The 13,525-nt window shown below is 34.5% G+C and overlaps 1 protein-coding gene across 3 annotated transcripts in view; it reads right to left on the reverse strand.

Annotated features, from left to right (window-relative positions):
- The window catches only part of QSER1 (glutamine and serine rich 1), a 65,071-nt gene that overhangs the window by 21,897 nt on the left and 29,649 nt on the right, over nt 1-13,525 (reverse strand). For all 3 annotated transcript variants that reach the window (XR_010383368.1, XM_031459839.2, XM_011000501.3), the window contains exon 4: nt 7,768-11,463. Coding sequence is in view for 2 of the 3 variants with exons in the window: in XM_031459839.2 (XP_031315699.2) it covers nt 7,768-11,463 (3,696 nt within the window). In the remaining variant the exon portion in view is untranslated. The remainder of the gene's footprint in view (nt 1-7,767; nt 11,464-13,525) is intronic.

Below are 13,525 nucleotides of genomic sequence, written 5' to 3' on the forward strand. Positions count from 1 at the left end.
CAAAAAAAGAAGCATTTGGCAAAACTTCATAAATGAATGTAAACACTTTTATGATAAAAACACTCAACAACCTAACAAGAGAAGGGAATTTCTTCAATCTGATAAAGGGCATCTATAAAAAAAAACACAGCTAACATCATACTTAACAGTAAAAATAAAGATGCTTCCCGCCTAAGGATGTCTACTAAAGAAATAAAACTATCTCTATTTGCAGATAAAATGATCTTGTATACAGAAAATCCCAAGGAATCCACTAAAAAACTATTATAATAAATAAATTCAGTAAGTTTGTAGGGTACAAGATATAAAAATCAACTGTATTTCTATATACTTGCAATGAGCCATCCAAAAATGAATTTAGAAATAAAATTCTATTTATAATATCATCAAAAAGAAGAAACTATTTAGGAATAAATTTAACAAAAGTGCAAAGTTTATACTCTGACACCTATAAACACTGTGGAAAGAATTAAAGGTCTAGATAAGTACAAAAACATCCTATGTTCATCGATCGAAGACTTAGTGTTGTAGGAGGGTTCCCTATTCTCCACACTCTCCAGCACTTATCATTTGTGGACATTTTAATGATGGCCATTCTGACTGGTGTGAGGTGTTACCTCATTGTAGTTTTGATTTGCGTTTCTCTGATAATTAGCGATACTGAGCATTTTTTCATGTGCCTACTGGCCATCTGTATAAGACTCAATGTTGTAAAGATGGCAATCCTCCCCAAACTGATCTACAGAATCAGCACAATCCCTATAAAAATTTTAGCTGCATTATTTTTGCAGAAACTGACAAACTTCCTAAAATTCATATGGAAATGCAAGAGATCAAGAAGAGCCAAAATAGTCCTGAAAACAAGTAACAAAGTTGGAAGACTAACATTTCTGAAATTTCAAAACTTTACCACAAAGCTATAGTTAAGACAGTGTAATGGTGGCATAAGTATAGACATATAGATCAAAAGAGCAGAATGAAAGTCCAGAAAAAACTCCATTATTTATTGTCAAATGATTTTCAACAAGGGTGCCAAAACCATTCAGTGGGGAAAGAATGAATAAACTTGTTAATAAATAGTGCTGGAACAACTGGATAGGATAACTGAACACAAAGGAATAAAGTTGGATCCCTGTTTCACACCACATACAAAAATTATCTTCATGACCTTACAAGTGACAAAACAAAAAACAAATTGGACTTCATTGAAATTTAAAACTTGTGCTGCAATTGATGCCATCAAGAAAGTGGAAAGAGTAAATTCACACTTCGTTAAGAAATAAGAATTAAAAAAAAAGAAAGTAGAAACATAACCTACAGAATGGGAAACACTGTTTAAAAAATTATATGTTTACTAGAGATTTGTATCCACAATATACAAAGAACTCTTACAACTCAATAATAAAAAGACAAATAACCTAATTTAAAAAGTCAGAGAGGGCTCCATTTGTTCAAAGAAGATATAAAAATTGTCCATAAGCACATGAAAGGCCATTCAACATTAGTCATTTGATCAATGCAACTTCAGTAGATAATTACAATCTCACATCTACTAGGATGGCTATAAAAAATACAGACAGTAACGGGCTAGCAGGTGTGATGATAAACTGGACCCCTTGTACATTTCTGGAGAGAATGTAAAATGGTATAGTCACTTTGGAAAACAGTTTGGCCATTCCTTAAAATGTTAGGCATGGAGTTATCACATGACCAAGGAATTCCACTTCTGAATTCTACTTTCTAGAGAAGTAAATTTTTAAAAACCTTCCACTCAAATACCTGTATATGAATGTTGATAGCAGCATTATTCACAATAGCCAGAAAAAGGAAAAAACCCAAAACCCACAGCTGATGAATGGACACACAAAATGTGGTTTATCCATATTAGGGAATAAAAAGAAATGAAGTACTCATACATGCTACAACATGGATAAACCTTGAAAACATTATGCTAAATGAAAGAAGCTAGTCACAAAAGGTCAAATATTATATGATTCCTTTTTCATGAAATGTCCAAAAAAGGGCAAATCCATAGAGAAAGTAGAACAGCAGTTGTCTAGGGTTGGGTGTGGGAAATGACTGATAAAGGGTTTCTTTTTGGATGATGAAAATATTCTAAAATTAGATTGTGGTCATGGTTTCATAACTCTACAAAACCACCGAATTGTACACTTTAAATGAGTGGATGGTATGGTATGTGAATTACAATTTAACAAAGATGTTTAAAAAAGGACTTTGACGGCTAGGGCTGATAGAGGAACTCCAGGTTGAGAAATAAATATAAAGAGCATGGAGCACTGCAGTGGTAATTTTGAGTGGTGCTGATGAACTAAATAATATAGACACTAATAAGTAAATAAAACAGGAAGGCCAGTGATCCGCTTGCTTATGCTGAGCTGTTAGGCAGCAGGGGTGGTTTGATGAAAGGCCAAAATGCAAAAGCTGTTTTCCTGAAGAAACTGAATGACACCTGCCTACAGGAGGAGTTGAGAGGGAATCAAAGCAGAGCCCAAGGCACATCCAGACATATAAAGAGCAGAAACAGTGGACGAGCAGACTGGCAAGGGAAATAAGGGACTAACGAGTCCAGCAACTAGAGTAAAGCTCTCCCTTATTCTAGCTAATTAGGAAGAGAAGGGGCATCTGGGGGAAGGGAGGGCAGGTCTGGCAGCTGTCACCAGCCCGCCTACCTGTTCTGTATCCCACATTAAAACTACCCTCATACACTTACATGATTCCTCCCAATCAAAGGGAGAGGACTGTCGAGAAAATACAGACGAATAATCTAATCAAGTCATTATGCTGTACATCTTGAACTTACAGTTTGTACATCAGTTAAATCTCACTAACAGTGGGGAAATAATCTAATCATGCTAGAGCCCACACTAAAGAATTTTATCCTAATGCAATGTATTTTTATGCTATTGTAATTATATACCATAATTTCTAGCTTAAAAACGTACATAAATGGAAACAGATTTTATGTCTGTAACCAGAAGGCTCTAAATATTAAACACTTCTAATATTATAACACTTGGACATAGATCCAAACTAATTTTTTTCAAATTTAATGTAAGGGAAATGGAAATGTAAAAAGGACGCTTCTTTTGAGTGGATGTGGCATTTTAAAATTATTCATTTATGGATCCATGGATGAATATTACTTATTGAGATAAAAGTTTTACAACCAACTTTATTTCTGTCCATTTTTATCGATAAAGAACTGGGAAACACTGTTCTTATAAATAACAGCCGAATGATGGAATAAAAGGGATTTTATTACAGCAGCATTACTGAATTTTGAAAATATGTATTTTCTAAGTTACAAAACAAATCACACAGCTATCTATGAATAAAAACAGAGATTCTGTGACTCTCAAAAAAGTAAATTGTAAGGGACATGCTTCAGTTATAAACAATGTAATCTCAAAGAGAAGATGTGAGGTGCAAGAAAGAATGAAGGGCAATGTGGCAAATATAGAAATAAATCTAAAGAAATCCTGACTATTTAAAACACTATTAATGATGTCCCATTGAGTTTCAGAAAACAAGACAGAATTAAAATACATGGTTAACAGTAACATTAAAGTTACCTAAATTATTAGGAGGGGGTAAAACGGAGTTCTAGTGTTCAGAAGTCTTCATATTATTCAGGAGGAGAGCAAGGTACTAATAGATCTGGAGAAGCTGAAAATGTATATTGCAATTCCTATTACAACCAGGAAAAGAACAGAAATACTTCATCAAAATAATCAGGGGGTGAGAGAGAAAAGATAGGAATAAAACAAGACCATGTACTGATGATTATTGAAACTGAGTGATACATAAATTGGTTTAATTAAACACCAATCTTTGTAATTTTGTTTATGTTTGAAATTTTCATAATAAAAAGTTAAGGAAGTATTTTATAAAAAGAATAACTTCCAAATTAGTAGAAGGAAAAATGTATCAATACTGTATGATGCCCTTTATGAGAAGTTTCAAAATGAGCCAAACAAAAGTATAGGGATGCATACACAGGCAGTAAAATTACAAAAGAAAATCAGGGGAGTGATTACTACCCAAATCAGATCATGGTCAGTCCTCGAGAATATGAGTTGGATTTAACTTAATACTCACTTATTTTTGTACTTGCTTGCTTTCTAATGAGTGGCATTTAATATCACAAATTTCCTTCTTTGTCCTACCACTCTTGGCATATCCCATTGGTTCCAAAATATAATGCTCCACTGTCCTAAGTGGTTTGTCATTTCAGTTTTGGTTTCCTTTTAAAGCCATGAATTACTTAGAAGAAGTTATTTAAAAGTTTTAAAAAGAAAAACTTACCTTTATTTCTTTGTCCATTTTTTCTTTCTGCTATTCTTTCTTGAAATTACTGCATTGTGGTCAGGGAATATTTCTTAACTAATTGTCTGCATTATTAAATTTATGGAAATTTTATGTGTGTGTTTTCCTTATGTGTATTCTATTTCATTATGTGAGTTATATTTCACAAGAAAAATGGCTCTGAAAGAAACAAAACAGAGATGTGGAAAACACACTAAAAATGCTAACAGTAACAAGATTAATATGGCAATATTAAAAATGGAAATAAGAAATTAAATGTGAAAAAGATTTAATTATGATAAAAGGAAATTAAACTGTAGTAAAATTTTATGCACCCAACTACATGGGCTCAAAACATCAAGTAAACAGTATAATAAAAACAATAAAACATAGTTGAAAAATTTAACATATTTTTTTCAGGAATCAACAGATCAAGCAATCTAAAAACAAATAAGGATAGGGAAGATTAAAAAAAATTTTTTTTTATTAAAAATTTCAAAGATACACAGAAGTGTGGAATACAAACCCTCATATACCATAACCCAGTTGTAACAAACTGGAACATTTTGGTATATTTCTTTTATCTTTCTGTCACCCCTTTTATATTTGCTGGGATAATTTAAGATGAATTCTAGACCTGTCATTTACTTCCAACATATACATTAAAAAAAATAACCTAATGTCTTAACCTAATGTTTGTTTATTACATTAAACCAAAAAAAAAAAAAAAAAAAAGGATTTGAACAATATTAAAAATAAAATCTATTAGCACTTGGCACTCATGGGATATTTATAAAAATTTATCATTTACTAAGCTACTAACAAAATTTTCATAAATTTCAAAATGCAGACATTATTTAAGCCACATTCCCTTGACCACAATATAACAAAGCCATAAAAATAAAATTTGTGGGATATAGCTAAGGCAGGACTTAGAAAGAAATTTGTAATATTAAATGCTTATAGCAGAAGAGAGGTCTCAAATTAAGAATTTAGGCTTCTATCATAAGAAACTACAAAAAAATAGAGCCAAATAAACCAAAATAAGCAGAAAAGGAATTAACAAGAATAGCATATATCAGTGTCAACACAGGAGAAAAATTAATGAAACTAAAAGCTGGTCTTTTGAAGTGATCAATAAAATTAATACACTTCTACCCAGACTGACCTAGATGCAAAGAGAGAAGGGATAAATTACCAACATCAAGACTGTGAGAAGGGAAATCACTACAGAACCTACAGAAATTAAAAAGATAAGGAGGAAACACTAATAACAACTCTATACCCATACATTTGACAACTTAATGAAATGGGCCAATTCCTTCAAAGATACAAAATACCAAAACACAGTCAAGAAGAAATAGGTAAGTTGAATAGTTCTATATCAAAGAAACTGAATTCATACTTTAAATTTCTCTGATAAAGACAAAGAAAGCTCCGGGTCCAGATGGTTTCACTATACAGAAAAAATTTAACTTCAATGCATACCTCATATCTTATACAAAAAAAAAAAAAAAAAAAGGGGATCCTAGACCTAAATGTAAAATGCACAACTTAAAAATTTCCAGAAGAAAACAGCAGAAAATTTTTATGACCGTGGGTTAGGCAAAGACTTCTTAGGATACAAAAAGCACAAATCATAAAAGGAAAAATGGATAATTTAGTTCTTGTTGCAATTTAAAACTTTGTCCTTCAGAGATATTTAAGAGATGCGGGAATTTAGATATGAGCACTAATTCCGCTGGGAGTAACTTCCAGTGACTTTAAGATGGTCTTCAAAGATAACTAAGTGTCTGCCAGGTTAAAAAAAGAAATTGAGAAAAGGGCCTATGTAGAGAAAAACCTATTTAAAGGAGCACAACTGTCAAAGTAACTCACAGGTACAGGGAACAATGAGAAATTCAGTTGTCACAGAACAGGGCAAGTGGAAGGAATGGAGCAAGAGAGTGAAACATGAAAAGGGAGAATTTTTACACATGACTTTCAATTTTTTTCCCATGGAACACCAAGATGTATTTCAAAGCACAGAAGTAACAATTGGTTTTCCTTTTTTATAAAGGTAAATGTGATGACAATGTGGAGGATGGCCTGGTTCAGACACTGGTGGGAAGGTTTCTAATTAGAAGTCTGTTGCAATAGTCAAAGCAAGAGATGATGAGTTCCTGCTGATGAGGAGGCAATGGGGATGGTAAAGGGAGAACTTCAAAGACCTATTAGTAAGGATCAGGCTGATGGTGATGATTATAAATTAAAATGAGATAACAGCAGTTGTCTGGAAGAAACTACTTTTAGATTCATGTTTTGGAACAGAGATTATAAAAGGTTTGTAAGGGGGAATATAACAATAACTGCAAAACACTGAACTGGGGGGAGAAAAGTGTAAAACCTTACTAGGATTAGCCACATCTGTAATATCTTTGACTCTAAACAATGATACTCCATTTTGCTAATTTCTCTACATAACAAAATGAGGATTCTTTAGAAATGGATTAGCAGACATTTATGCTAATAGATTATTTCGGATACCAGCTGTTTTATATCACTTTAGTAGTTAAAAAGGTAGTAGTCTCAAGTCCGGAGAGAAGCTGAAAAGTACATCACAAGGTTTAACTCATAAAGCACCACTCTATTTGTACAAAAGAGCTAGGCAGGAATACAGGTTCTAGAACCAGACAAACCTGAGATCAGATTCCAGCTCTGTCACTCACTAGTTGTATGGACCAGGGCAATTCATTTACTCTGTTATATCATCTGTATATTGGAGATAACAATGAACATTCACAACATTGCTAGTAGTTCCTGGCACAGAGATGGTAGCTATTTTACTGTTATAAATATATTTTTCTTAGCATGTTCTTTAAAATAGTAAATTTTATACTACTTGTCAATTGTTTACATAAAGCAGTGCTTCTCAAAACAGCTCCTCTAAATGTTCCCTTAACTACAAAGTAAAGTGAAACACACAACCAAAGACTTGGGCATATAGTCTGGAGCTGGCACAAAATTTTAAAAGTTTTAACTTAATCATGTTAATTTGCATGCTACACACAAAACAACCATATTAAATAGTAAAATGTGAATCTTTAGGTAAAACTGGCATACCAAGAAACTATGCCAGTTTATACAACAGGGACCTCAATACAATGTTTTATATTCATAAACCATCTCAAGATGTCTCAGATTAGAATAGTCGGATAGTATACTATGTAAATTATGTTGCACATTGTAAAAAGCTGAGAAAAACCACAACTACTCAACCTAAACCCGGAACTTTCCTACATGCAAAGAACATTTAAAATACGTCTTCAAGATATCTAACCGTGCATTTTGTCCTAAAAATTTGCAGACCTGCTTCAAGCTAAGAAAGCTTAAAACCCAGTCTATAGACAGAAAAATAATAGTGGAAAACCATAATTATGAATCTAAAATTTAAAACTGTACCTGTCTTCTTCTTTTTATCAGAAGTAGAATTTGAAGTATTTAAGGTAGTAGAGGCGCCTTTATCAACATCATGACTGCATACGCCAGGATCTTCTTCATCAGAAGAAAGTGAAGACAAATGATCCGAGTTTTTAAGTTCGTTATCAGCTTTTTCTGATGGACTATTACCCCCAGTTTCAGACACTAACGGTGCGGATGTTGCAGATGCAGCCTTTGGAAGTGGAGGGGGACAAAACGTACGAGCAATCTGCGTTCCTGGTCGTCTAGTCCTGTTAGGCATTCGTACAGCAAGAGTGGAAAACTGCTGCTTGGGCCCAGATTTCAGAAAATCTAAGAAAGAGGCAATAAATCCGGTTTTGACTTCTGGCTGTTTTTCCTCTACTTCTTTGATCTTCTGTCTCATTTTTTCTTGATGCTGATAACCATCATGGCAGCTTTCTGAGGAAGGGGGAGTATATGGCAAATATATATCTGTTCCCCTTGGATTCTGGCGTTTGCTTTGGGCAGGTCTTTTCAGCTGTTTCTGATTACTGTTGTCTTCCTCTTTAATTTGCCCTTTTCCTTTAGTTTTTTTCTTCTGAAGGTTAAAATGCGTTACATCTTGGTTTTCCTCTTCAATCTTGACACTGATTGCCTCCCCAGGTTGGGCCATAGCCAACAGAGCAAGCGCACTCCTAGCCGGGTTCAGTGACACACTGCTGTCATCACCCCCTAAGGTGAACTCACTCTCCGATGTAGCACTATCTCCACTTATACTTCTACTACTAGAAAGAAACTCTTGATTTCTGTTATTATTTAATGTACTATCAACAGGAACTTCACTGTCTTCTTCAGATTCACGATTGGTAGCAGATTGTTTCTTGAATGGGCCAGAATTTTGCTCCTGGACTTCATGACCTGGTCCAATCACCGGTGAAGTTACTTTAGATTTATTTTGACCAGGTGTTTCAATGTGCTGTTGATCGAGAGTCACCTTTGACTGAAGAGTAGGTACTGGTGAAAGGTTTACAGTAACTTGATTTCCATTTAAGGAAATATCATTTATATTCGGTGGCTTTCCTACTGTAGCTGCCATGGAGTTAAAATCTGAAGTCACATGCCCAACATCTAATGACTGCTGAAAATGAGATTTAGAATCACCATCTTCAACAGCAGGAATGGTTTCATTTGAAGTTGACTTGGAAAAATCAGAAGGTGTAACCCCACAAGCTGCTGCTGTAGCTGCTAAGATATCATCTACATTTGATAAAATATTTCTTTCATCACTGAGAAGCATTGCCTCTGGGAAACATATTGATCCAAGAGAAACAAAATGATTCTTTGAATCGTGTTGATTTGTCTCACTAAAATGGCTCTTTGTTGTTAGATGTTGTTGTAATGGTTTTGAAGATTCAGAGAGGTCCATTTTCATAATTTCAGAATTTTGAGGATGGAGCTGCTGCTGCTGAGAATTATCGCCATTGCTCTGAATAATATGACCGTCAATTTGAAGGAAAGGATGTATTATTTGTTGAGGACTCTGAACACGCTGTACTTGTAAAGATGCCTTTACTTGTCCTAAACCTGCCTGCAGTATTGACTGCTGAAGGATTTGTAAATCACAGGCAGAATCTAAAAGTACCTGTGTACTAGGAAGAGAAGCCTGATGGCCATGCCCTAAAGCATGATTTGGAATTTGAATCTGAGGTGAGGCATTAATTATTTGATCTTGATGCTCCTGGACCTTGGCTTCATGGACCTTCTGTATAAGAGAATGCTGCTGACTTAGGTCTTTAGTGTTCAACCTTATTTGTGGAGTTTGCATTAAATTAGTTGTCTTCTTAATATCAAGGGTTGCTGCATTATTGACTTGGCCAATTTGCTGGTTAAGTTGTGTCACTGAACCAACTACACTTTCTTCTTTTTTTGACCCTTGTAGAGCAATCCCAACTACTTGATCTTCAAGACGGGAATTACTTCTGATTACGCTCTGAGAATATCTGTCATCTGCTTTTGACACCTTATAAGCTGATTCTTGAACATTAATTTCCCCATCAGATAGCCTTTGGGTTGATGATTCAAGAGATACTTGTTGCTGTAATACTTGTAACTCTTGCATTGGAAAATCATCCTCTTGCTTTGAAGATGTATACACATTTGAGTCAAGTTTTCTTTCAGCGTAAGACTTCGGATCAGGGGAAGGTATGTTATTCTGTAATGACTGACAATGAGTAGAGGATGCAAAGGTTGACTGGACAGCAGGCAAAAACTTCTGGGACTGGGGAGATGATGACCCTTGAGTCTGAGCATTTTGGGAAGAATGCATAGAAATATAGTTCTGAGTTGGGCTAGAATCTGGCAAATTCTGAGCCCGGGAGGCGGAAGAGTAAGAAAGAGAAGGGGCTGTTAATGTTAGGGACTGCCCTGAAGCATAGCTTTCTGAAGGACTAACAACGGACAAAACCTGTGACTGAGATGAATAACTAACCTGTGTCTGGCTAACTGGTGATAAACCCTGAGAGTGACCAGATGTATAACTCTGAGCCTGGCTAACTGCAGGCAGATCTCTTGTTTGAGCAGGGTAATTCTCATTTGTAACTGAAGATAATACCTCTTGCTGATTAGAAGAATAATTAAGTGTCTGGTTTTCAGAAGTTATAGGCTGAGATGACTCAGAAAAAGTCAATGTTTTATATAAGGATGGCAACTTCTCAACTTTGCTGGACCTATAAACCTGTGAATGAACAATAGATGGCACATTATGTGGCTGTACTAAACCATAATTTTGGGACTGACTAACTGATAAAAGGCTTGGGAGCTGCGCTGTAGAATAAATTTGTGCTTGGCCCGATACTGCAGAACTCTGGTTGTGTAAAGGTTTGGAATAGCTTAGTGTTTGCACAGGAGGAATTATACTTTGAGGTTTGGGGGTCTTGGTTGACGTTAGTGGTTGTTTTGCAGAACAGCTTTTTACTTTTGTAGTAGAAGGAGGGTACCCTGACGATGGAACTGCAGACGAATAGGACTGAGCAAGTTCCACGGAGACCTGGGAGGTCTTCTGCTGCAATCCTCCATTGCTCACCTGAGTAGAATCTCCAATAGGGCTACAGGATAAAGATGACTGCCTGCTTGTTTCCTGAAAATTAACCACACTTGCGTTTGATAGATAACTGTGTAAGGAATGCTGTGAACCAGTCAGTTGTGCCTGAATAGACTGGCTACCTGAAGGCCGCTGATGGTGTTTGATAACACTACATTCTCGAAGAAGAGCTCTTTCAATGGAAGCAGTAGAACTAGTAAAGAGAGTTGAACCGTAGGCTTGAGGGGTTTGCTGGGCTCCCCCAAGTGCTGAAGGCAACAAACTAAACTGAGGTTGTAAAAGATGGGGTGCAGACTCTTGAGCTGAGCGATATGTTGAAGACTGAGGTGGTGTGCTGTTACTTAACACAGAACTGCCCAGGCGCTCAAATGCCAAAGCGGTTGGAACAGTTCCCTGGGAAGTCTTGATTTGCAGCAAAGGGTCATGAGGATTTAAAATTCCATTTGATGTAGTGTTAAAAGTTGAATCCTGAAGCACCAAAGGTGAGGTGGTAGCAAAGTTTCTATTGCTGAAGGTGGTGGGATGCTGATAAGCAGACAGGGCAGAGGGTGGAAGTGTTCCAGTGGTTGGCAAAGGTCCAGTAACAAACAGCTCAGTTGCTGCTGAGGAATGCATACCTATGAAAAGAAAATGTAACTACCTTTATGCAGTTACGGCACACTTACATTTGTTCTCATGGTACAGACCTATAAAACTTACATAACCTTCAACCCATCAAAATCTCTTTAAAATTGAAAAGCCTGACAAATTAGTTCTGCATATAAATTTTGAAAATTACATTTCAAAATAGCTAGCTTTCATAAGGCAAAAATAAAATTACAAAGGTATCAGCTCATATTTATGACTCATATAAATATGAGCTTAAATATAGTCAGATAAGATCATTTGAAAATTACAAAACCAGTAAAAATGCACATAATCTCTAGTGATTAATTTACCCTGGATCCCAATGCAAAATACCAATGGACAATGTTCATAACATAAAATCAAAACTAAACTGTCTACATCCCTTAACACAATACTAAAAATAATAGGTTAACACTACAAAGTTTCTTTTATCAAAATAAATGCATTTAAAAAATTCCTTGCATTTCAAGTTTTGACTTTCTGTGAACAACTTTCAGTAACAGTAGACGCATGCTTATCACAAAAAGCTGATCACAAATTAATAAAGTACGTCAAGAAGAGATTGTTACATGAAAACGAATATTTGTATGTGCATATGACTGAAACATGCTGTGCACCAGAAACTGACACTTTGTAAACTGACTATACTTCAATAAAAAAGCTCACAGAATAAAAAATAAAAATAAAGACAATTATGCCTATTCCACTCAAAAAAAAAAGAATAAGAGATTATTAACATTTCAGGACAGCATTCTAGCCACATACATCAAAAGCAAAAATGTGTACACCCTTGTGATCCAAAAGTTTCACTTCAAAAAATTTACCCTATGGAGATAAGGGGACATAAAGATTTATTCAAGATATTCATTAAAGTTATTGTGATTAACAGGTAGAAACAACCTAAATGTCCATCAATAGGAGACTGATTCAATAATTATGAAATATCCTAATAATACTGTTGCTATAAACACTGCTTAGGTGTTTATACAAAAAAAGTTTTGATATACAAAGATACCAAAGAAGAGTAAATACCAAACAGTTAACTCTTCTCTAAAAAGTGGGACCATAGCCAGGAATGATAGATCACTTTCCATTTAATACACCTTTTTATTGTTTACCTATTTTTTGGTGAGTTTTCATTAAAAAATTCTTTTCATTTTGGAAAAATGGAGAGGAAAAGATTCTCTGGTCCTTTCAAAAACATTCTTCTCTCGCTTCTTCCATTAAATGTCAGAAAAGTATTACCAGTAGAAGAACAGAAAATGTGTAGTTACTCTTGAAAGAATAAATAACACTTTAGAATTAATGCTTAAAATAATATAATCATAGAAACTGGAATAGAAAGTCTAATCAAATACACATAGTGTAAAATTTACTCCAGAAAGCAAAAAATAAAGCTATCATGGTTTAAAATATTCTTTAAAAATTAAATATATTATTTCACACTAAAACATTAATTATCTCCTTGAAGGCAAAAAAAAAAGTTTCTAAGACAGAGAAGCTCAATTAATGGAATGATTCACCAGAAAGATAAAATATTATTTCCTATAACAATTACTTAAAAATGTATTCTTTAAAATGAAATCTAAAAACAAAAAAACAAAAAACAAAAAACCTAACCTGTCATCCTACAAAAAATAAAAATATATACAAATAATTTGGGAGGCAATAGTTGAAAAATGAAATAAAAATAAAATAGGAAAGTGCATAATGTAATAATATCAACTTGTAATGGCTTCTGTTAAATACTGACAATGTGTTCAGTTCAGGATAACTTTACAGAACTCTTATGATGGGATCCAGTCCAAGATTGTTTTTTCCTACCCAGCCTGAAGTCACTAAATAAATAAAATGTAATCTTTCACCAAACCCCCCTCAAAAGACAAATACGTGAGGTGATGGATGTGTTAACCAGATGAGGGGATTCTTTCACAATGTAAATGTATATCAAATCACCACAATGTACACTTTAAATATCTTAGAATTTTTTATCAATTATACTGCCATAAAGTTGAGATGAAAAAAAAAGAAAAGAAATTTTGTCTTTGCTCC

Source organism: Camelus dromedarius, chromosome 12 (genome assembly GCF_036321535.1).
Source record: "Camelus dromedarius isolate mCamDro1 chromosome 12, mCamDro1.pat, whole genome shotgun sequence".
In the NCBI taxonomy this organism is placed as follows: domain Eukaryota; kingdom Metazoa; phylum Chordata; class Mammalia; order Artiodactyla; family Camelidae; genus Camelus; species Camelus dromedarius.